The sequence below is a fragment of the Mandrillus leucophaeus genome, unplaced genomic scaffold (assembly GCF_000951045.1).
Source record: "Mandrillus leucophaeus isolate KB7577 unplaced genomic scaffold, Mleu.le_1.0 Scaffold460, whole genome shotgun sequence".
In the NCBI taxonomy this organism is placed as follows: Eukaryota; Metazoa; Chordata; class Mammalia; order Primates; family Cercopithecidae; genus Mandrillus; species Mandrillus leucophaeus.
In genome coordinates, this window is record NW_012104921.1 from 2005150 (window position 1) to 2031005 (window position 25856).

Below are 25856 nucleotides of genomic sequence, written 5' to 3' on the forward strand. Positions count from 1 at the left end.
TTAACATCCCATTGCCCACATGTGATTCCTAAACGCATAAGACAGAAAATGCCCCTATGTGAGAAAAAAAAAAAAAAAAAAAAAAAAAAAAAAAGCCCCAGCCAGTTTTATAAAAGACTTTTGTGAGGCCAGCACATGGTAAACACAGCATCTATAAGGTAGGCCCAGGGAAAATGGTTAAATTTGCTCATGTCCCAGTTCAAACCTGGAAAAAGTAATCCCCAGATTCACATTTTAGTGAATGATTCTTGTCTTTCGATAATTTCAAGACTCTAATAAAAAGCTTTATAATTATAGTTAAAAGATGTCTAGTTCTCCCTTGCCTCCTGCCTCTATTAATCAAAAGTATCCAGTCAACTGTAGAGGCAATGGTAACAAAGCATACTACTACTCAAATCATGGCCTTAACCAAGTACCTACCGGGCCTTGCCTCAAAGAAAATATGTACCCACTCAAAAAAAGCCAAAAAGTTGTGGTGCTCTTTATTAAACATCATTTACACAGAGCACCAAAGGGGGGATTGAAGCAGAAAAGTTAAAGAATTGATTGTCCTTGTGAAATAGAAAAAATAATAAAAAGTTTAGCTGTAAGGCATTGGTGAACCCCCTTGAAGTAAAAGTTAAAAAAGAACGTTAACGCCTTTCTGTAAAAACTGTAAGACATTAATTAACATTATCTTGTTCCCACATATTTTGTAAGGTCTGTAAGTTTCTGTTTTTCTTCTTGCTTTGCAGCTGCAAGGTCAAAAAATAGATGAGCATAAGTTATAGGACATGTTTTTCCCAAGGTGTATAAGCTGAATCATAAGAATGTTACCTAATGATTAACTGCTTTTGTTCTTGCTTCTGTGAGCCTCATTCCTGCATCACGTAGTTCTCGCCATAAACTGCTTAAAAGGCCACTGCTTTCTTTGTCTGGTGCTCAGTCTTTCAGGACACATGTCCACTAAGCCAGTGCACACCTTAAATAAACTCTCCTGCACCCCTATTTGGTCTCTCTGGCCCCTTATTTCCTGCAACACTATAAAGTTATCCTTACGGGCCATTTTTGAAGGGAGAGGCTTTGCCTTTGTGGCCTAGGACTGTGTTTATGGCATACTTTCCCAGCTGTTCGATGTCTCCAAGGCAGCAGTAATCAATGCCACAGTCTCTTTTCAGACTATTTCATTCAGCTTTCCAGTGAGATCATAAACTCAGGTCAAGTCCCTGTCTCTTCAGGCAATGTCAAATACTATAGGAATACTTACCTCTAACATTGCTGTCCTTGGTTTTCCCACATAATCTGTTTACCCTCCATTTCACTTTCTGACACTTAAAGCCCCAAAGTAGAAGTTGACATGCAGTTATATTCTTCCTCACTGGAAATGTACATGTAATTTGCCACAATTTTTGAACAATTCTGGTGCTTTCCCTGCAATGGGTAGATCACTTAAGAAAATATCAAGGTTCCTTTACCTTTCATTTTGGTTTACTTGAGAAGAGTGAGGCAATATAAAAGTTAATGTAACTTCCACAATTACTTTAGCACTCAGCAAATCTAGATCCCCTTGTATTTTAGTAAGAGATCATATATATTATTACTTTGAAAGCTTTCACAAATTGCTGCAAATGTTAAGATATGGATTCTCCACGGTATAACACAGTATCTGTCACCGCTAAGCAGTGGGCACATATTTTTTTTACTTGCCCGGTAGCCACCCTTTTACTGTTATGAAAAGGTGTTGATTAGCTTTTATTTATGCTGTATATTTAGGATATTTGACAGGTAGCTCAAGGGATAATCGGAATACCACCAAACAACCTGAAACTCAGCAAACACCCTACTCTTTACTGCCTGAATTATAGAGCCTGGAAACATGTTCATTCCTATATGAACTCCATTTCTCAAGGGGTTTCATATTTTTCTGTTGTCAAAGAACTCTGTGCTGGAAAATCCCCACTCCTGTGTGAGAGGTCATATATTCATGTAGGTGTTGTTACAGATGACTGTGTGGGGTTTTTTTTTCTGTTTTTTTTGTTTGTTTGTTTTTTGCTTCAGAAAGTAGCCTCAGACTGAGTGTTCACAGCGATGTTTTCCTGACAGCAGGTTAGGTCATCATCCCTAAGTGAGATGGACAGTTTTGAAGTATAAAAAAGAAATCTCTGGACAGTTTGCAGATTGATGGGACTGAATTGTCCTGAAAGATTCTATCTAGCTAGCTAGCTAATTTTTGTGGGTACATATTAAGTATATATATTTTTGGGTTATAGGAGATATTTTCATACAGGCATGTGGTGTTTAATAATCACATCGCAGTAAATGGGGTATCCATTCACTTCAACGATATGTCCTTTGTGTTACAGACAATCCAATCGTACTCTTCTAGTTGTTTAAAAATGCACAGTTAAATTATTTTTAACTATAGTCACCTTGTTGTGATAGCAAATACTTGGTTTTATTCACTGTGCTATTTTTTTGCACCCATTAGCCATCCCTCCTTCCTCCCCACCCCACACACGAACAAAATTTTAATTACTAATAATACTCAACATAGTCATGGTATGGCAAGACTCACCTTGGGGTCCATGCAAATGTCTTTTCTTCAGGAAACCCCCATTCTGAATGACCCCCCGCCTCCACCATGAATATGGTTTATCTTTCCTTCAAACTTTCATATGTATATATATGTGTGTGTGTGTGTATGTGTGTGTGTGTATATATATGTTTATATATATATATAAAAGCACTTATTCTTTGTGACACAGTATTCCAGAAATTGATGATACAATGATGAACAAAATAATAAAGATGCTGCCCTCCGGGAACCTATATTCTGTTGAAGGGAGGCAGTAAAAATCCAGTAAACAAATAGGTAAATGCAGTTGCATGCTGCATTAATGACTTTGGAGGAGACAGGATGATGCGAGAGAGTAATAGAGTATGGAGTGGGGGTAAGCAATAAGTTAGGTGGTGTGGAGGCCTCTCAGAGAAGGGGTCGTGGAAACTGAAATCTGAAGAATAAGGAGGAAACCATCTATGAAAAAGGGAAAGAGTAAATATAAAGGACAACAATAATAACAGTTATGCTGTGCCTAGGACTGTACTGGCTAGTAAACTAATTGGGCACAGAGCATGTTATTTCCTCATTTTTATAAGTCCTGAAGCCTCTGAATTGAACTTTCAGGCAAAACTTTCCCCAGGAAACCCTTGCTAAATTCGGTAGATCCATCTCGATGGCAATAGGAGAGAACTGTCTTAAGCTGTTACTCAGCACTGTTCTTTGAATGATAGTCCAAAATGCTAGATCTTGAAACTTCTGGGATAAAAGATTAACATTGGCTTGCGTCTATTTTTGCATAGTTATGCTAGTATCTTTTAAGCATAATAACACCTGAATAGGAAAGTAGGCAGCCAACTGAGTGATGTTTATGGAATAGCAGCCCTTTATTCCACTAGTTATCGTGTTCTGGAAAACATACATGACTCAGGTCCTATCATCTAAGCACAGACAAGCTGGTTAGAAATCTCTTCTGTAGGTCAAGGTTAAGGGGTTCATGATATTCTGCATTCCATTTTTGGCACATAAAACACACTACTATCTGATTGTTCTTGTTGTCTTATTGCCTCTTTTGTCGTCCTGATTGACTGAGAGGAAGAAAATATTTGCTGTTTTCTATATTAGCATAAAATCAAGGAATGTGAGAGCGGGGGAGGATCAAAGGAGAAAGGAATCATTGTTATCTGGAGCAAAACTACCTGAATTCGTAGTTCTGCTACTTACAAGTGTGTGATCTTGGGAAAATGATTTAATCTCTCAGTAATTCAGTTTCTTTAGGTGTAACATGGAGGTATATATAAATGAAATTGATGTAAAGTGCTATAAAAATAGTTGTATAAAATGTATAAATAGTTGTATTTATAGTTTATTTATACATGAGGTATAAATAAATGAAATCTATGTAAAGTGCTATGAAAATAGTTGTATAAAATGTATAAATTATTGTATTTATAGTTTATTTATACATGAGGTATAAATGAAATCCATGTAAAGTGCTATGAAAATAGTTTGGCATATATGAAGGTCTCTGGCTGAACTAGATAATGATAGAAAACACTTCTTATAACCTCAAAGATCTCCATTTGAACTAGATTTAGTCCCCAGATAAACTGACAGGCACAAAGTTTTTAAATTTCTTTTTTCAGTTGCTAACATCTGGATCAAGTTATTTTATAACACACCTACATTCCCTGCTTCTTTTGAAAAACTAAAAAATCCATCAACAATGGATTTACATGTTCACAGGGCAGCTGTTAGAACTAATTGAGCTGTAGCCATCCCTTTTACAGTGACACTGTCCTCTCCAAATTACTATAGTCTCAACCATTCCCCATTGCATCCTTGATGCTGAGGACCACCCATTAATATGAACAGCCTATTAAGTGTTGGAGTTTGGTAGCAGAAGAGTTTTGCACAGATTTTCATGTTGAAGTCGGGGCAAGGAGCAGGCAGACAAGTACAGAACATTTGCAGTGGAAAACATTCCTTAGCCAGGTGTCCTCTCTTAAAACTGAAATCCTGTAAAGCAAGTATGTCAGTGTTACCGTTTATGTAACTTTAAATTGTAAAAATCTTTTAGTACAGCCTGTATATTAAATATTTCTATTGAAATGTCTCATGAACTAATCTTATGCATTTACTTCTTGAAAACATATATTTATCTCAGGTGAAACTGCTTACTGTTTGTCATGGACATTGTTCTTCCATAGGAGCTTATTATCAAACGATTCAGACAAATCCATAAAGAGATATTCGAGTGTATGCTAAAGTATTCTCTTTCTATTTCTCTTTAACTTAAAGGGAGGTTGTCTCCCAAACTCCAGACACAGTGAGTGGCTGTGAAATGAATTTTCATTAACACATAGAAATATTTAATAATGCACACATTTTCATTTGAATCATTTTTTATTGTCAAGTGACTTTTATCTCAGAGAATTTTATGTTTGATTTTTTTACACAAGTGACAATAAACAAACCACAAATAAGGCAACTTTTCTTCTGTGTTTTCTAGCTTAACTCATGAAGAGAGTTCATTTTGAACTGCTAAGTGGAATATACCTTGTTGGGAAATTATTTCAGTCCTGTTAAATGTTTAAAGACGTGCTGGCAGTTGGAGTTTCCACAATGTAATCTAAGCAATCATTTCCTGGGAAGGTTCCAAACTTGCTGAGTCATTAATTTAGCACACTAGGTTAAAAGACAAATTCAGTCTCTAGAAGAGCAGGATACATTGTCTCTCTGAGTAGGTGTTCAGTGCACAGAGTTCCAGCTTTAGCAGTAATTTAAAATGAAACACTTGATAAAAGAATGTTAAAGATGCTTTGTGAAACCACAAACTTAAAAAAAAATTGATCTCTGTAATTTTTTTTATTTAATCTCTATTCCTGGCTTTAAAATACAACTTTCATCATTATGTTCTCATATTATCTCCCATGCATGATGTGTTAACTCTTACACTTCTAACACAAAAAATACCTTTATATTTGTCATTATATATAATTTGTCAAATCAAATCATTTATATGCATCTATCTCAATACCATATTACAGTGATGTCAATTCTTACAAAAGTTCCACACCTGTAAGTTGATCCAAATTCCTCCAATTCATAGAACATATGGCTAATATAAAAATATAAAATTTTTAAAAATGCATTCTCTTATATGTGTTTCCCATAGTTATAGAAAACGAAATTTTAAATGTGCTCTTTAAGTTTTGAGCCATTTTTTTCTCTGAACATATTAATGAAGCAGAATAAAACAGACGTTCCAAAGCATTTCAACTTTCCCTCCTCTTCTCGCTAAAAAAAAATCATTCTGCAGATTTTTCAGGTTCACCAACTACATGGGGTCAAATTGGAATAGGAACTAAGAGTGAAAATTAATTTAAACACCATTTAGTTAACCTAATAAGCCCAGCGAAACCTTCAGTAGTGTTGATGGGTAGGGAAGAATTTTCACTTTATTGTAGTTAGCTTTAAAGAAAGGTGTTATTTAAAACTCTAAAGTACTGTGCACATTATAATTAAATATAAAAGTAAGGCAAGAAAATGTAGTAAGTTAATGAAGAATTTGAATTTTATTTATGTATAATAAAGTTTTTATAACATACACTTGGTATATGATGAAATCTCTTTACTTTGTATAATAATGCATTTCATGCAAAAATTTCCAGTTATTTCTGTCAACATTATGATTCAAATTACTATCTAGTTTCCTGTTGAAATTATCTTAAAATCCAAAGATCAATGAGATTTTTTTAAAAGTATTTCCTTTAAAACTATTAATTTCTGAATTTTTGCCTGCTCTGTAGCTTGATATATTAAACAAAAACATACTGTAATTATGCTTTATGGTGTACATGCCTTCACATAAAACTTCACATAATAATTGGAATTTTATATTTTTGCTCAAAATAACAACTGGTTATTAATTATTAATGACAAAATGTGTCATTGATTCTGAAAATCTTTAAGTCTTAGTTTGTGATCACATCATTAGAAATACTTTCGCCAGCTGGGCACAGTGGCTCATGCCTGTAATCCCAGCAGTTTGGGAGGCTGAGGCGGGAGGATCACCTGAGGTTGGGAGTTGGAGACCAGCCTGACCAACATGGAGAAACCGCGTCTCTACTAAAAATACAAAATTAGCTGGGCGTGGTGACACATACCTATAATCCCAGCTACTCGAGAGGCTGAGGCAGGAGAATCATTTGAACCTGGGAGGCGGAGGCTGCAGTGAGCCAAGATTGCCCCATTGTACTCCAGCCTGGGCAACAAGAGTGAAACTCCATCTCAAAAAATAAAAATAAAAAAAGAAATATTTTTAAAGGGATGATGGCAGTATTACAGAAAGGGTGGTTCTTAAACATTTAGGTAAATATTGATAAATATATATTGCAGGGTAATGGCCTTATTCCATAGCCAGTTGGTTTTTTAAATAATCTGTTATATATCAACAAAGTCCTTGTTTTACATTTTTGATTGAAGGAAGGATAAAAACCCTATAAGCGCTTAGGAAATCATCAGATAATGACCCAGTTTTTCTTTTTTGTTTTCGCACTTTAGATTTGCCTCATGTTAGGGAAAGCACATGCAAATGTGTGTGTATACACTCCCAGAAACATAGAATTGAATAATGAAAATAGAACTTCAGACAGCTTCTCCATGCTCCCTTTCCCAAGATGTTTGTTATCTAGTAAAATTAAATGACTCAAACAGTCTCCTTCCAGCAGTAAATGAATTTCTACAAGATAAGTTACTATGCATGCCCCCTGTGTCAAGATTTAAAGCTTTACTTTTTCATTTAGAAATATGGGCCATATTGAAAATGATTACTTATATTTGGGACTATAAGAAAAGGTAATGATAAGTCTAGTTGGATTGCTCTCTGATTTTGAAATTTAAAATGGTGTGAATGGTATGAGGGCACTGTTTATTAATGCTATTAAAATCTTAATTTCTGACACTATAAATTACATATTCTGTGCCAAGGACACATGTGGCTGGCTGTGTAAATCTCATTATTGCCCCAATATGTGTGTAGTATAGTCTCTGGGCTACAGAGTGACAGCTAATTTCTTTTGCCTAAACTTGGAATATTTTTAAATTTCTTACATGATCTTGCCTTGAAGGTAATAAATGAAACAACCTCTCAAAAATAATTCTAATTCCTATAGTTTATGGCAGCGTTTATGTTGGATGAAAAGAAAATATTCAGTTTACTAGATTCCCTCTTGCTTTTCTAATGAATTTGCACCATGGTATAGTAAATGTCAAACTGACTCTGTTAGCACAGCCTTCAATTAGGTATGTTAAATTAAGGAAAGTAACTGAACAGTGATTTGTTCAGCTTTTCATAGGATTTTCCAAATCTGATAACATGTTAAATCTGCTAAGAAAGTGTGACATCAGGTTATCTTTTAGTCTGAGTGTTAAAACTTTTCAACTATGGAAAAATATCATTTTCATTTTAGTCTATGCTTAAAACTGGCCCATTGGCTACAGTTACTAGAGGACACTAGAACAGGGACCTTACCCTGTGGATTTAATTATTCTTTAATTCCATTGAAGGTATTTATTCAATATATTCATGATTCTGGTTTGGCAAACCTTTGGCTATTTTTATAATCTCCCTAGACTTCTCTGCAAGAGTTGAACCTTTCCAGAATAATTATGCCTTACAGTTTTTCTTTATGGAGTTATACTTGTGAATGTAGCTGTAGGCCTAATATTCCTGTGTAGAACTTCATTTTAAGTTTCTTTTTACTGTAGCTGGTGAATCTGAAAATAATAGTTTTCACTTTTGGTAATAGTATTTAACCTTTTGGTGCAGATAGGGATTGAAAGGGATAGAAATTTTTTGTAAATGTGATTTATTGCTTGTCTTATCAGTAATCATTTAAAATTAGAAATTAACCGAGTGTGGTGATAAAACAAGGGCTCTGGAGGCAAACAAATGTAGGTTCACATTTTGGCTGCACTATTTACTAGCATTTGACCCAGAGGTATCTATTTAAACTTTATGAGCTTAGATGCCTCAACTGTAGATAATAAGGCCTGTGTTTTAAGGCACCTAACACAGTTATTGCTATAGAGTAGGAACTTAATAACTGAGATATGTAAATGAGATATATAATTATAACAACGGTTCAAAAGCAATTCGGTTTATCTTATTCTGATGATTCTAAAATACATTTATTCTGATGGGATATATTTATTCTCAAATAGATCACAGGATATAAGAGGTACCATCAAATTATCCAAAAAATTGAAAACACGGTTAACTTTAGTTAATTTAATTTTTAAAAATCTATATACTGAACTGATTAAATAATTCCAAAATGACAGACAAGAGAGCACAGAGATATAATTATATCCAAAACATCCACTTTTATATTCCTTGTATAGTATATTAGTTCTGTTTTTGGTAATACAAATCTTTTGTTGTGTGGCTGAGGAAAAATTTAAAATCATGTTTATTTTTTTTCTTTAGGCAAACCAAAGGAACTGTAAGCCTGCCTTCCTTCCCTCCTTCCCTCCCTCCCTCCTTACCTCACTCCCTCCTTTCCTTCCTTCCTTCCTTCGTTCCTTCCTTCCTTCCTTCCTTCCTTCCTTCCTTCTTTCCTTCCTTCCTTCCTTCCTTTCTCTCTCTCTCTCTCTCTCTTTCTCTCTTTCTCTCTTTCTTTCCTTCCTTTCTTTCTTTCGAGTTTCACTCTTGTTGCCCAGGCTGGAGTGCAGTGACACGATCTTGGCTCACTGCAACCTCCATCTCCCAGGTTCAAGCAATTCTCCTGCCTCAGCCTACTGAGTAGCTGGGATTACAGGCGTGCACCACCACACTCAGTTAATTTTCGTATTTTTAGTAGAGACGGGGTTTCACCATGTTAGTCAGGCTGGTCTTGAATTCCTGACCCCAAACGATCCTCCCGCCTTGGCCTCCCAAAGTGCTGGGATTACAGCATTTTTTCAATGACGTACCATGTAGGGCAAACAGGAGGCATTTACTTTTCATTTTCTGTCTTTCTTAAATGCTTGCATTTTGTAACCATGTGCATGTAATACTGTAGAAAATGTTAACGGTATATGTGCACTGTTTATTTGCCTCCAACTTTGTATTTCCGTATTAGAACCACTTTTTTAAAGCAAAAACATATTTGAAAGACCTAGAAATCATGTTTAAATGTTCTGATCTCCAATTCTCTCTCTTTTTTTAAGATTATACAAGCAAGGTAACTCAAATAGAAATGGAGAAAGCAAGTAAATTATATTAATTAATAGAAATATAGTATTATTTCTTTCATATTATTAAACATCAAAGTACTAAATACAAGAGTAAACCGAGATCTTAAAATATATAAATATATAAATGAAATAGCCTCTTACTTCCTTTATTGTTTTCCAAAATGTAGCAAAAATCACCATCAGAGTCATTTATTGGTCGAGAGAAGAGGTCAAATTCTCAATCATACATTGGACGACCAATTCAACTTGACAAGATTTTGATGTCTAAAGTTAAAGTGCCGCATACATTTGTCATCCACTCCTACACCCGGCCCACAGTATGCCAGTACTGCAAGAAGCTTCTGAAGGGGCTTTTCAGGCAGGGCTTGCAGTGCAAAGGTAAGGATGATTTTGTCACCTGTCGAACTTTGATCACCCTCATTCATCTGACATAAGTATTTTCTGGTTACCACTTCTCTTTCTGACAAATTCTCATTTTGTTTTGTTTGAAAACCACTGGGATTAGATTGCAGATTCAACTGCCATAAACGTTGTGCACCAAAAGTACCAAACAACTGCCTTGGCGAAGTGACTATTAATGGAGGTAGGTAAAAGATCAGCTGTCATGTCTGTGCTTCTTCCCTATTAGAGAGTGTGGTGGTGATGATTTTAGTTGGGGTTTTTGGGTTTGGTTTTGGTTTTGGTTCAGATATTTCAGACACAGTCCAAAAGTGAATTATGGCCAGTGTTTGTTCTACTTTACTATAGAAAAGCATCCATGGAGTTTTGATAACAGTCAAAGACCCTTTCATGATCTTTACATGGTGAGCAGCTAGTATTGAAAACTTGGGTAGCCATACTTTATTTCACAGCTTTATTTTCATATACTCTTATCCTAGTTTGCCCAGAAATGTGGATGTTGTTGGGCTGCCTACAAGTTGTAGCTCTCAGTCTCTTCCTCTGTCCTTCTCATTTCAGTCATCTTTAATAATAACAGGAACTTTGTCAGCCAACAAAAAAATAGATATATTTTCTATATTTGGCATTATTCCTTCAAGAAAATTCTAACTGTATAAATTAACTTTGAAGGACTGCTAAGAAAAATGCCATATCTAAACAAAGAGCTTACATTTTCTTCCTAGGTAGCATGCTAATGGATCACTACCAAAATATTTGACTTAGAATCCCAGGTTAGCTTTTTCTGCAGATAGTGGTCTTCTTTGTACCTTTAGTCTGCTACCAGTTTTCCAATTCCTCTGGAAAGAAAAATGGCTATAAAAGACCACAGATACTTTTAGTTGAGTATTTTTGTTACTAAGAAGCTGATGAATGATGAACTAAGAAGAATGAATGAGTATCTTTGCTCTAGAACTTTCTTCTCTAGAGGAAATATATACTGTACCGAAAAGAAGAAGAAGGAAGAGCTCTCCAGGAAAACATTGTCACACTTGTTTCTGGCTTGGAGATTCATGAATTAGCTGCCAAAATTGAAAGCTTGGCGATCGTCCCACTTTCTGTGGCATGTGGTGTTGACTTTGTTCAGGCTCAGGGAATGTCAGTGTGTACTGGATAACTATAACTAAGGGGAAGCAGAACAGTTTTTGATGTTGATTACTTTGAAATGGTATTTTCTCATACATCCAGAAAAATCTGGTAAAATGTGAATTTTCCAAGCTTGGCAGGCTAGAGTCTCTCATTAATCTATGTTTTAATTTTAAAATGAGTACTTTGCATTAGTAAGTGATTATAATTTTTAACCATTACCATCAACTGTATAATGACAGGGTTCAATATTACTTCAAATATCAAATGTCTTATTTAAAAGCTGTAACTATGTGAACAATTTAATATATTGGAATTCGTGATTTTCAAAGTTACTCCAATAGTAAGAATCAGTGGCTTGAGTCTTTTTTCATGTGAAAGTTTCTGTCATCCTCTTACATACGTTTTTTCCCACCAGGGCTGTGTTTCTAAAATATGAGCAGCTTCCCAGTCACTGGGGCCTGGTATCACTTTGCATTTTACTTCTATCCCAGCCTTGGCTTCCTTCCAAGGCTTTTCATGACTTTTCATGTTTTCAGGCTTAGAAGAACGGAAAACGAGCATCTACCTATAAAATTACATATTCAACCTCTCATAAATTAAGATGCTTATAAACTGAAATAAAAAAGGAAATTGAAAATCATGGATGGATCTGGAGGCCATTATCTTTAGCAAACTAACCTAGGAATAGAAAAGCAAATACCACATGTTCTCACTTATAAGTGGGAGCTAAATAATGAGAACACATGGTCACATAGTGGGGAATAACACACACTGGGGCCCTTCGAGGTTGGAGTGTGGGAGGAGGGAGGATCAGGAAAAATAACTAATGGGTACCAGGCTTAATACCTGGGTGATGAAATAATCTGTACAGCAAACCCCTATGACACAAGTTTACCTAGGTAATAAACCTGTACATGTACCCCTGAACTTAAAAGTTAAAAAAAAAAAAGAAAATAATCTCTTCACAGAACTGCCTTTTTGGGGCTTCCAGTTTATTTGTTTTAGGATCACCTGACTGTCTCTTAAGCCCTGATTCCAAGATTCCAGGCTTATCTTCATGGGTCAAAATAATTTTCTAGATTTGCTTAGCCCTGGGGCAGAGTCTGATGTGGTCATGGAAGAAGGGAGTGATGACAATGATAGTGAAAGGAACAGTAGGCTCATGGATGACATGGAAGAAGCAATGGTCCAAGATGCAGAGATGGCAATGGCAGAATGCCAGAATGACAGTGGTGAGATGCAAGATCCAGACCCAGACCACGAGGATGCCAACAGAACCATCAGGTGAGAGCAGTACTGCCAGCCTCAGCAAACGGGGGAACCCCAAGCAGTATTTTCTCTTTAAACCTCTTTGATATTTTAATAGATTATAGTAGAAATGTGAAGTACATGTTTAATTTCTTATGAATGAGCTGTGTGCTGTAGGTGAGAGCCTTTGAAGTTAGGAGGTCTGGGTTCCCTCGGAGAAGTGTGGTTTCCATCCTTTCCTAGCATCACCTCATTCATGGACCCATTTTCTTTTGCATGTGAGAGATGCTCATGCTTGCCATCCACAAGTTTATTACTAAGTTAATATTAATTCGAAGCTCATTGTGTAGAAACAACAAAGATCAAGATCAAACTCAGCAGACATCATCTATTTTATTAGCTGGCCCCTGTTACAAATATCATAGTCTCTGCATACTTCACTGTTCTTGATATTATTTCAAAAGTATGTGCAATTTTATATCTGTTATCTAATTTTTGCTTTTGGTTACTGGATGATCCCCACTTTTTATATCAGGAATCAGCACAATGTGGCCACCAGGACAGATTGGACTGCTGCCCAATTTGTAGTAAAGTTTTATTGGAACATAGCCGTGCCCATTCATATTGTCTCTGGCTGCTTTTGCACTATATTGGTAAAGTTAGGTCTTTTGCAAAAACTAAAATATTTATTACCTGGCCCTTTACAGAAAATGTTTCCTAGTCTCTGATTTATATCATAAAGCCTATTGAAATTTTTGTGTCCATTTTACAAATGCCATGTTTATTGACAAACAGAAATTGTTCATGAGAGTAGAGCAATGAAATGATTTTTTTCCATTTAATGGCATAATGAACATTTTTAAAATAGTGGGAAATAATTGTCTTATGACCTGTCTTTTGAAGACATACACTTCTTTAGTGCCAAAGAGTTTGCATGGTGGGGGGTGGGGGAAGTGGGTGAAATAACATATATATTCATGTTGTGGGGAAGGGGACAAGGAGAGAGGGATGAAGAGAGAAAGAAACAGAGACTAGCAGATTCCAATTATTATGACATTATGCGAGAAACTAAAAATTCATGTTGAATAATGTAATCTCTAAATGATTGATAATGTACCTATAATGGGAAATAAATAAGCAAATAAGCTTTCATGTGTGAGTCTGAATAGTGTGGCCTCAGTAGGCTAAGAAGTATTCTTCCTCAGGTTGACCTGAAAACTGAACACCATACAGTTCAACCCAAAAGATGAGGTGCTTATTACCCAGCCTTGGGTTTTTTTTTTTTTTTTAGACGGTGTCTTGCTCTGTCGCCCAGGCTGGAGTGCAGTGGCGCAATCTCGGCTCACTGCAACCTCCACCTCCCAAGTTCAAGCAATTCTCTGTCTCAGCCTCTGGAGTAGCTGGGATTACAGGCACCCGCCACCATGCCTGGCTGATGTTTTTGTACTTTTAGTAGAGACGGAGTTTCACCATCTTGGCCAGGCTGGTCTTGAACTCCTGACTTTGTGATCCACCCGTCTCGGCCTCCCAAAGTGCTGGGATTACAGATGTGAGCCACTGCGCCCGGCCGGGATTTTTTAAGGTGTACGAATAAAGTGCCTATCACTCTTCAGAGTAACCCACTTTCAGAACCATGGTGCCTGACAATACATTTTACTAAAATTGAGATGTGAATTTTTGTAAAGTTTCACTTGGATTAGCTGACATAAGGTTTTATGCATGAAAATACATAAAATGTACCTGAAAACATTTTTCTCCTACAATATTTTGACTTCTCAAGTCCATCAACAAGCAACAATATCCCACTCATGAGAGTAGTGCAGTCTGTCAAACACACGAAGAGGAAAAGCAGCACAGTCATGAAAGAAGGATGGATGGTCCACTACACCAGCAAGGACACGCTGGTAAGATCCACAGGGAACAATGTTCTGTTGCCTTGCTAGCTTTAATTAGAGGAGTTGCTAATGTCCTGTGAGGGCTGTGAGATGCCTTCATTACTCAGAGTAAACCTCAGCACAGGCATGACACAGGATTAGGTAAGGTGCATTACAGTCTCAGGGTGTCAGATTAGTTGAGCAAGCAATGGAGTTAGGAAAAAATGTGGAAAGCAATTTCAGGCAAACAAATTCATTGACCTTGATTACCTGAGATGTCTACCTGCCATTTTATAGTACTTGTGGAAGCCACAGTATGTGCTTTCAGAATGTTCCACTGCAATTTAGAATTTTATAAGAAACACTGCATTCTAGGCAGAGAATAAAACAGTGATAACTATGTTATACTTCCTAAGTCCTTAACTGAGTTTTCCCTGAAGAACCGACCCATTCAGGAACATTGGAAGCCTGTATCCTGAGTGTTCATGTCTCCAGATTTTCTTAATAGTTGATGAATGAAGTTGTGTGTGTACATAAGAGAGAACAACTTGATTCACGTTTCAAAGTTAAATTGACAATTGGCTGATGTATTTTACTGTATTGCTTTTCTCATCTCTTACCTAAAGGATCACTACAGATAAGCAGACACCTATAATCTAATTGATCTATCTATAATTTCGACCATCTCTGTTAGAGAGAGAAGACTTACCTGATATTGTAGGGCTCAATTGAATACCGCCTAGTTCTTTTTAGATATGGTGTAATATATTTAATATATTTGACTGGCCTGAAATTGGTTGTGGAGAAGAAGAGCAGAATAGAGCTTTGGGGTCTTTTATAAGATAAAAATACACACACAACCTAAAATCCTGAAAAATATACCTACAGTGAAGAAGGACCTGATCACCAAATCATAGTGGTTAGATTTCTAGTGAGCTGGAGAGAAGGTAGAGTTGGTTGTTTGATGCATTCCGCTGACTTTAAGTTGATGTCATGGAGTCAAACTTACTGTCCAGCAAAATGTTCTTTACTTCTACTGTAACATTCAGAATTTGCCCATTGCCAATGGAAGTGAGAATACCTGGTTCCATCAGCATGGCATTTCTTATGTCCTAAAATAATAATAATAAACATTGCATCTCCTAATAAACCTTATTTTATTATAAACTATACATCTGCCTTTAGCCCTTCATGCAGTGAAATAAGCTTTAAAATGATGTTTTCTGTTTACTATGCACTTTCTAAATGCCAGACTCTTATTGGGTGCTAATACTTCATCTTACTCACAACCCTGTAACATAAATCCAGATACTTATCAGACATGTGGCTAAATAGCCTCCAGAACCTGAAATTGAGCGTGAATCTGCCTTTTCCAAAGCCCATGCACTTTCCACTCTCAAATCTTATGTCCCCATTGGGGAAATCTATTTGTTTTATCAATGGTGGATATTTTTGAAGTTTTTTAAAAAGGATTTGGATCTAACTTGTGTTTCAGCGGAAACGGCACTATTGGAGATTGGATAGCAAATGTATTACCCTCTTTCAAAATGACACAGGAAGCAGGTACTACAAGGTAAGAGGGGGCTCTTTCTTTGTAGTTTCATACCTCTTACTGCTTTTTCTTGGGAATGTGGAGTGTAAGAAATAGGAAATACATCCAACAAACGTGACTATTTTTGTGCTTCCTCCAGGAGCTATTTTTTTTTTCTTTTCTACAGTCTACAAATTTCTTGGGATTCAGGTTGGGACCCCTTGATTCATCTGTGAATTTTACATTTCCCCAAGGAGTGCTTCTGGTACCATGGGATGATGGGAGAGGGAGGGAGGCAAAGATTAATGAATATTTTAGCAAAGATGTATGATTTAACTAGAAAATTAATGGTCACAGCAGATCAGCTCAAAGTAAACTCCTGATATCCACTGCATGTAGCACACTGCCAGGAGGGAAGAAACATTGTATGATTTCTCCATGCTTGTCAGTATTCACAAAGAGCACTTTCCTCTAGAGAAAAAAATGGCAGCAATTTTTATTCTGTCCCTCTACATTAAGTAATACAGATGTGGCATATTATATCACCCAGAAAAACACAACTCCAAAACAAAATCTTCATAGAGAAAAGGGTAGATACGTGGTCCTTCAAAATGAACGCAGACTGTGGAATAGTTGATTTGATTCTCCATAGCCATTTTACGCAGCTGTCACAGAAAATGGAAACCTCACTAATTTTAAAATTAAAAGTTTGTTTTAGAAATTATTTTTTAGTCCCTGCATACTTCCTGGAAGACACAGTAGTGATTAATTTTTTTTAATATGAATTGCCTTAAAAATGATGACTATTGGCCAGGCGCAGTGGCTCATGCCTGTAATCCCAGCACTTTGGGAAGCCGAGGCAGGCGGATCACTTGAGGTCAGGAGTTCTAGACCAGCCTGGCCAACATGATGAAACCTCATCTTTACAGAAATACACAAATTAGCCAGGCGTGATGGGATGCACCTGTAATCTCAGCTACTCAGAAGGCTGAGGCAGGAGAATCACCTGAATCCAGGAGGCGGAGTTTGCAGTGAGCCAGGATTGCACCACTGCACTCCAGCCTGAGCAACAGAATAAGACTCCGTCTCAAGAATAAATATAAATGAATAAATAAATAAACAAATAAATAAATGGCTGGGCGCAGTGGCTCACCCCTGTAATCCCAGGACTTTGGGAGGCCGAGGCAGGCAGCGTGAGGTCAGGAATTCAAGACCAGCCTGGCCAACATGTTGAAACCCTGTCTCTACTAAAAATATAAAAATTAGCCAGGTGTAGTGGCAGGTGCCTGAAATTCCAGCTACTTGGGAGGCTGAAGCAGAAGAACTACTTGAACCCGGGAGGTGGAGGTTGCAAAGAGCCGAGATCACGCCACTGCACTCCAGCTTGGGTGACAGAGCAAGATTCTGTCTCAGAAAAAAAAAAAAGACTGTTTTAAAACCAGTGTCTAGTTGTCCTCACTTAAACTATTCACTTGGCTATGTTATTACATTAACATGTATTGAGTGCCTTAAAGAATAGGTTAAAATTTTAAAATAGCCATGTCTACCTAAATGCGTTTCAAAAGTGTTGTGATTCTACCTCATTGTTATAAAAATTATCATTATTTTCTAAGTCTTAGATTGTGGTGAAGATTGAAAATCATTATTCCTAACCATACTTACTCTTGCCACATGAACATAGCATAAAAAGTCACATTTTCTAGAAAAAGCAAATAAGGTTTCCCATAGTAAAGCTATTTTTTAAATTTTGCTTAGCAATATTCTGTGTTTTATAGTTTAAAACTATTTTATATAAATGGTGGTTATTTGTGATGTCATTTTTCACATGTTCTTGGCATGAACTTTCTTTGAAAGTTTACATACTTTTGATAAACTACCTTTAGCACTTTTTTTCTTTCACAGGAAATTCCTTTATCTGAAATTTTATCTCTGGAACCAGCAAAAACTTCAGCTTTAATTCCTAATGGGGCCAATCCTCATTGTTTTGAAATCACTACGGCAAATGTAGTATATTATGTGGGAGAAAATGTGCTCAATCCTTCCAGCCCACCACCAAATAACAGTGTCCTCACCAGTGGCGTGGGTGCAGATGTGGCCAGGATGTGGGAGATAGCCATCCAGCATGCCCTCATGCCCGTCATTCCCAAGGGCTCGTCCGTGGGTACAGGAACCAACTTGCACAGTGAGTCTGCCAGTTTTCTAACCAGCCCAAAGCTCATCATGTGCCTACCCATTGCTTAGTAAACATGTGCCCTGTCCTTCCTAAGAACAGAATGAACAAAGACTCCTTGGGGATGATTTAGTTTATTGGAGAATGTACGGTCTCTAAATAAAAGCTGCTGCACATACTAAGATGTTTAGTTTGTTAAATTATCCTATTTTATTGTAGGTATTTTATATTAAAATTTAACAAATTCAGATAAACACTATGTATTAGGCAATTACAGACCTCTAGAGCTATTGGTTGTAAAAGAAGAAGCAATCTGGCCAGGCTCAGTGGCTCACACCTCTAACCCCAGCACTTTGGGAGGCCAAGGTAGGTGGAGAACTTGAGCCCAGGAGTTCTAGTCCAGCCTGGGCAACATGAAGAAACCCTGTCTCTACAAAAAAATTACAAAAATTAGCCAGACATGGTGGCATGCGCCTGCAGTCCCAGCTACTCTGGAGCCTGAGGCAGGAGAACTGCTTGAGCTCAGGAAGCACAGGTTACAGGGAGCCAAGATCAAGCCATTGCATTCCTGCCTGGGCAAAAAGGAGGAGAGGAAGGAGGGGGAGGGGGAGGAGGAGGAGAAATCTAGCCAGCTTCAGCTTGACATGGAATGTGAGAGAAGAAGAAGAAGATAGAAGGAGATGGAGAGGATGAGGAAGAAGAGGAAGAAGAACAAAAGAAGAGGAGGAGGAGGAAGAAGAAGAAGAAGAAAGGAAAGAAAGGAAGGAAGGAAGGAACGAAGGAAAGAAGAAAGAGGAGAAAGAAATCTAGTCAACTTTAGCTTGACATGGAGTGCAAGTCTTGTTATTTGCAAATCTGAATTAATAAGTTTCCCTAAAGACACCTCACCTAGTATTCTGTGCAGGATATGGTAATTTGATGTGCAGAGTACCTGGTAATTGGTAATTCTTGATCATTTTATCCCAGGAAGAAATCTCTGTTCATTAATTGAATGAGATACATTTGCTAAAATGCAACCTAGATCCAGTATTGAGGATAAATTTTAAAGAAGAAATTTTAGAGAAATATTTGAATAAAAAAGTCATTTATTTTTAAATTTCATAATAGTTACTTATAATGAAACCTATGAATTAACCTCTGGTTTTTTACATTATAGTGTTATCTGTTGATGTGTCATAATTTTTTAGTTTATCTCTACAATCAAAATACATATTAATAGAATATATATGCCTATTTTGGTGCTAAGCACTTTACATGAGATCTCTATTTTAATGCCTAATCCAATTCCAACAGGTAGACTTTAACGATTGGCCTGTTTTACAACTGAGGAAATCAGTGTCTCTCGAGCGAGATTAAGTTGTCCGAGCTTGTACCAAAGCTGTGAAGTAGCAAAGCCAGTATCTGAATCCAAGTCCTTCTGGCACCAAACCCTAAATTCACAGAATGTTATTTTTCAAAACCAAGTATGGTGAATATGTAATTTTGAAAAGAAATAAATATTCTAATGACATTTTCTTAGAAAACCCTAATTGCTGTGATTTATTTAAAACCACTTTTGCAGGATGTAAGCATGTATTTACAAATGTAAAGCATGTATTTACTTGTGTTGCTATCACATCTCTTACTGACTTTTTGTGTGCATATTGTTTTACATGCATTTCCAGGAGATATCTCTGTGAGTATTTCGGTATCAAATTGCCAGATTCAAGAAAATGTGGTAAGTATGTACCTACTAATGTAAAACTTGGTAATGTGATTACTGGAAAATAAAAGCATCATAAAATAGGTTTTAAAATTCATTTTAATTTTTTAGTAAATTTTGAAAAGCAAAATAGAATTTGGATATTTTTCTGTGATATTTTAGAAACATTAAATGATATAGATTTGTTTAGTAATTTTTTAATAATCAATTCTGTAATATAGAGTCAAATATCTGTTTATCTCAGCTAGGCAATTATAATGTGATGCCTGATTTCTCACATATTTGCCCTTCTTGGTACTGGAATTTTAATGGTTGATATTACACAGTAAAATAAATACAGCAGCAGAATAAGATAAATTTCTTGATTTGCATAAGTAGCTTAAAAATGCCATTGTTCTCATTCCTTAGTTGCTACCTAGAAGTGCTGTATTATGACAAGGAGTTGCAAATGCTCTTATAGTCACTTGTACACATCAAGGAGACTTTAAGAAAGTTGCATAAATCGAATCTTATGGGTTCTCATTTTAGCACCCTAGTCACCTGTGCCACGTAACTCCATCCTTGCAGCTTAGTTTTTGAAAATTGTAGATCAGCCATATTATGAAATATTTTACAGTCTGTCAAATGTTTGCTTTATTTGTTATATTTTATCCCTAAGGCAAGTAGCCAAAAAGTAATAAGGCCTTCTACCTCCTCCTGTGACCCAGACCCTTTTCTCTATTTTACCTGCTGTACCTATGGCCAAAAGAATGCAGTTTACAGCTTATAGTTTATAAAAATTTGTTTAAAAAATTAACATCATGAAACGCTATTCATCCTTACTTTATCTTTGAAGCCTACATTAAAGTGACATAAAGTAAACAGCCAAATACGAATTAGAGAGGACTAGGTAAACTTTATAGTGAAGGTTAGATAAATTCTTGTGCTGTCAATCATGAGATAGATTCCTAAAAAAATTTCTTTTCTGCAGACTCCTATTGCCTTTGCTTAGCCAGGGACATTTTAGGAAATACAAGTTATTGTATAAGCCTCTTGGGAAATTCCTGATAGCTGTGGAGTTGTTCCACTCTCTTCAGCCACTGTTGTCTACTGAAAATTTTGAATCGGCCATTGAGTTATCAGAAAGCCTAAAGAACACTTCTCTTAACAGATGAAGTAGCTTGAAATCAGAATAATAGAATAGTATTAATATTACTTGTCTTGTCCCTAGACAGCCTTGAACTCATCCTGTGGATACTTTGAAGAATCACGGGATGGAGACAACTTGTAGTTATTTTCTAGGGAGAAGAACAAAGGAAAAAGATAAGGATTTGTAGGATATGGAGAGGGTAGGATTTGATATTAAAGGACTTCTTTTTTTATTATACTTTAACTTCTAGGGTATATGTGCAGAATGTGCAGAAGGACTTAAAAAAAATAAAGTCAAGTATAAGGGTAGAAGATAGGTGGAAAATCCGATAGGATGTAATGGGAATATATAAAGGAAAAAAGTATTACCTTGTGATTTCGTCAGCATGAAATCACAGACAATAAAACATAGATTTAAAAGATGCTTTATTTAACAGTTATTATTTCAAAGAGAAAGCATTAGACTTTTGGAACTTGTTAGCTCCGGAAGTGATGAAATTGGACGAGTTTAGCTACTTCACAGATGAGAATTTCATATGGGTTGCCATCCTTCTGCAGCCTCTCCAGCTCACTTACAGTGATTCAGCCTCCTCTTCCGTCACTTTAGGTTCATCTGCATGTGGGTGACTAATAGGGGAGCAACCTTTTAATTCTAGTCATACGGGGAGAAGTGGTTGGAATCAGGATTCACACAGACACGTGATTGGGAACCGTGATTATATAATGACATTTCCAAATAGCCATCTCAACAGGAAAATATCTTTTTTAATACTTATAGTAAATCACATTGTATGGTTTTTAGTCATCTTTCTTTCTAATGAAACATATGTGCTAGCACATTAGAAAACCTCTGCCACTTAAGATCAGAACAGTTTTCATAACATTATGTTATTACATTAATTAAAGAGTGTGCTTTGAGGCCACACATGGTGGCTCACACCTGTAATCCTAGCATTTTGGGAGGCCAAGGCAGGCAGATCACAAGGTAAGGAGCTCTAAACCAGCCTGACCAACATGGTGAAACCCTGTCTCTACTAAAAATACAAAAATTAGCTGGGCGTGGTGGTGCGTGCCTGTAATCCCAGCTACTCAGGAGGCTGAGGCAGGAGAATCTCTTGAACCCAGGAGGTGGAGGTAGCAGTGAGCCGAGATTGCGCCACTGCACTCCAGCCTGAGCAACAGAGCGAGACACCAACCAAAAAAAAAAAAAAAAAGAAAAAGAATGTGCTTTGAATATTACAGTCATCTCAGATTTCTAGCATTTCTGATTTATTTTAAAAATATTTAATGTTTATAATATATTTAATAGAATTGTATTAATTTTTAGGACTAATGTTTTGTTCTGCTTCATGTTTTTTTTTTTTCATCGGACTTGTACCTCTAGGACATCAGCACAGTATATCAGATTTTTCCTGATGAAGTACTGGGTTCTGGACAGTTTGGAATTGTTTATGGAGGTAGGTTATCTCACTGAGCATTTTTATGAACTTAAAGTTTTCGCTAGTTATATTTTTAAAAGCATATTTCCAGGAAAAACATAAAAGGGAAGACCTATGTGTATATATTTCTGTGTATCTTTCTGTGTTCTGTCTTTAAAAAAATTTTTTGAGATAGTTCCTACTTGGAAAATTGGTATATTTCTGTTTCGAAAGAGAAAGTTTCATACTCCCGAAAAACCTTTTTTCTTAATATAGACAAACTCTACACACAGTACTGAAGAAGTTTGGAATATCAGACAAAATATTGAGAAAACAAGGAAGTTATGATTTGCAAACAAATTAATTCCATTTTCTTTTGGCATACTTGATCAGAAGTCCATTCATGTTAGTAGACAAAACAAAATTTAACCTTCCAGTGTCTTTAACAATATATTTGTTTCCTGAAGGATTGAATTTTTTTTAATTTTTGAGGTGAAATATCAAGTCTTTACCTATTTTCTTTTTGTCAAGCTCTTTGGTAAGTTTATTATTCTAACTTCTGCTATTTTCGATTCCAGCCAGTTAAAGAATATTTTTCAAGTCTTTAAAAAATATTTAATATTAATGCTTTATTTGCCCTGAAAAATGACCTCATAACTTTCAGTTCCTTAATATTATCAGTAAGAAATTATTTCTTGTGGTGAGGTTGAGTGTTCTGATATAATCACAATGTTCCATTCAATTTTATTTATCACCATATAATATTGTACTTTTTAATTTAAAAAGTAATTAAGTTCTACTCTCTTTTACAATGTAATGTTGAGTCTTATAAAATGCTCCAGTGGTTTCTTTGATGAGAAACCTATCATGAGCCACTAACCACTGTACCATTTGTTAATGCATAACTGTATAATAGAGGGGACCGATTTGTTCGATTATTGCTCTACAGTATAATAGTTGCATGCCAAAAAAATTATGGTAGATAGATCATGGTTAATATACATAACTGCACATCATATAGGGGTGAGACAAGGGTGACAAATGAGAGTAGAGAGACCACCAGATGCCACATAATTTGGGACGTCCAACACTGACGACCAGGAATAGGAGGAGGCTGCCACATGGAAGACTGAAACTTTAAGATTAGACACAAATGGGGTAAAGTAGATGAGAAGAGTCTCCGAAGAGAGGTGAAGTACTACAGTGACGGAGGAGTAGAGACAAAAGAAGTTATGGCCTTGAAAAAAGTACTTGCAGGAAAATGGCTGAGTTGAAATAGAGACTGCAGTCAATCATAGAGTAAGAAATGTTAAGGAAGTAGAGACACATGAACACAAGCTGATTTGACAGTGAAGGAAAATAGTCTGGAAAGAGAAAGAATAGTGAGAGTGGGATATCGGGTGAGTGAACACTAGATTTACAAGTGTTGGAAGACTGGAATTTCAAGTTCGTTTGTATGTGACCAAAAAGTTTGAGTAATTAGATCCATTTTCCATTTCTGTTTTCTGATTCATTTTCATTTCTTATTTTCAGATTCAGTTAACACTGCTACCTACCACAATATAGTAGTGTAGAAGTTAAGAACTTGGGGGTGCCCCGTAGAATTCCTGAAAAGTTTGTTGCAGTAGTTAAATGAGGTGTAATACACATAAAGGGCCTATTATGTGGTGATGATGATGATTATGATAAGTAACATTTTTTGAGTGTGCACAGTTACCAGGGTATTTTGTATACTTTATATGCCACCTTTCATCCAATCTTCTCCTCACTGTAGATGAGGAACCTAGAATTCAGAAAGAGTGAGGGATTTGCTCAAGATCACACAGCTAATAAGTGGCAGAGCCAAGACTTTAATTCTTTCCCCTATAACACACATTATCTTATCAGGACTTTAAAATTATACTTTCTAAAGGGGAGTTAATTTGCTGGTGAAACAAATATTTTCTATATTAAGTAGCTCAATATTCTGTTTCTAAAACATATATTTTTGTGAAAAAATACCAGGCTGTTGATACATATAGCTTTTAATGCCCCAATTCTTTTGCGTTCTAAATTATGGCTAATTTTAAAGCACATATTTGATTTAGAATAATGAAATCTTTATATATATGTGTAAGTCAGTGCTCTTTAGAAATGTTAATTTATTCAGTGAAATATGTTTATCATTTCTTTAAATGTCCTTGCAAATTTTAGTGTTCTTTAAGATAGATCCTATTTAATAACATACTAATGCTCCCCTTTTTCATTTTAAAGGAAAACATCGTAAAACAGGAAGAGATGTAGCTATTAAAATCATTGACAAATTACGATTTCCAACAAAACAAGAAAGCCAGCTTCGTAACGAGGTTGCAATCCTGCAGGTACTTCTTTGGTTCTCATTCAGGGGAAGGGCATGAAAATCCCTCATCCTTTACTTCTGCAAAGCGAAGACATGTTCTCTAAAAACCTGTGGCGTAAATACTTGGGAACACTTTAAAATAATTGAAATGGCAGATCAAGTATCAGAACTTGCCTGAATAGTGTCTTTCCTGAGTCTAGGCAGCAGTTGTTCTTTTTTATGTATTTAATTCTAGGTTTCAGTATATAATTAATATTCATTAAATGGGTAATATTTCAGCATTTACTCGTAGTGGACATGCTGAGACCATTTTATTTTATATTACAAATGACCTTGCTGTCATAAACACGTCTTCTTTGTGCTGTGATAATTATATGAATTGGGTGTGTAACTGTCAGCATATCAGTTACGGGAGTGAGATGTGTCTGAGAAGCAGATCATCTTGATGTTATTAATGCCCTCTTTGTCTCTCACTGTAAGCCTTTCATGTGACATCGAGCATGTCACTTAACTTCTCTCGTTAATAACAGTCCCTTTTTTCAAACCAGAATTTGATAATAAAATATATTATGCGATAAAGATTTTTGTCACCATTAAAATTTTTTTGCAGACCAAAGGGAAATAGAGCAGTTGTTTGCTAAATGTAGTCATCATGGCTATCTATCTAGGCTACTCGATTGAGATCATTGATAAGTTCCTATTTTTATATAACTGACATAATTTTTTACTTCTCATGCAAGCATGTCATGATTTTTAATTCCCAGTTTTAATGGACCGTTTTTTTCACCAAACAGAACATTTCATTTCTTCATTTATAGTTTCATTTAACTGCCATTTGTTGAGTTTCATATAATAAAAAGCTGAAAAAGATATGATTTCTGCCCTAAAGGAGCTCATGTACACAGAGACAGCCACAGATATTGCCTGCTATACAGAGAAAAATAACATAGACTTTTCTGGGACTTGGAATTTCTAAAGATGATGTTTTTGTGGCTCTAGACAACTAATGTAGCACAGAGAACTCACAATGCTGTCTGCTTACATGGGGAAGAAAAGAACCATGGATGTGAACATACTAATTAATGGATTCATGGCTTAGTGTCTGTTAATCAGTTACAAACAACTGGAACATTGAGGTGCAGATG

General features: G+C 36.1%; 1 protein-coding gene across 1 annotated transcript in view; it reads left to right on the forward strand.

The window, feature by feature from the left end:
* The window catches only part of PRKD1 (protein kinase D1), a 161825-nt gene that overhangs the window by 83763 nt on the left and 52206 nt on the right, over positions 1–25856 (forward strand). Inside the window, exons 5-13 of the mRNA XM_011994771.1 lie at positions 9946–10156; positions 10284–10361; positions 12403–12541; positions 14331–14454; positions 15920–15997; positions 17858–18137; positions 19790–19842; positions 22340–22412; positions 24627–24733. Coding sequence (XP_011850161.1) covers positions 9946–10156; positions 10284–10361; positions 12403–12541; positions 14331–14454; positions 15920–15997; positions 17858–18137; positions 19790–19842; positions 22340–22412; positions 24627–24733 — 1143 coding nt within the window. The remainder of the gene's footprint in view (positions 1–9945; positions 10157–10283; positions 10362–12402; positions 12542–14330; positions 14455–15919; positions 15998–17857; positions 18138–19789; positions 19843–22339; positions 22413–24626; positions 24734–25856) is intronic.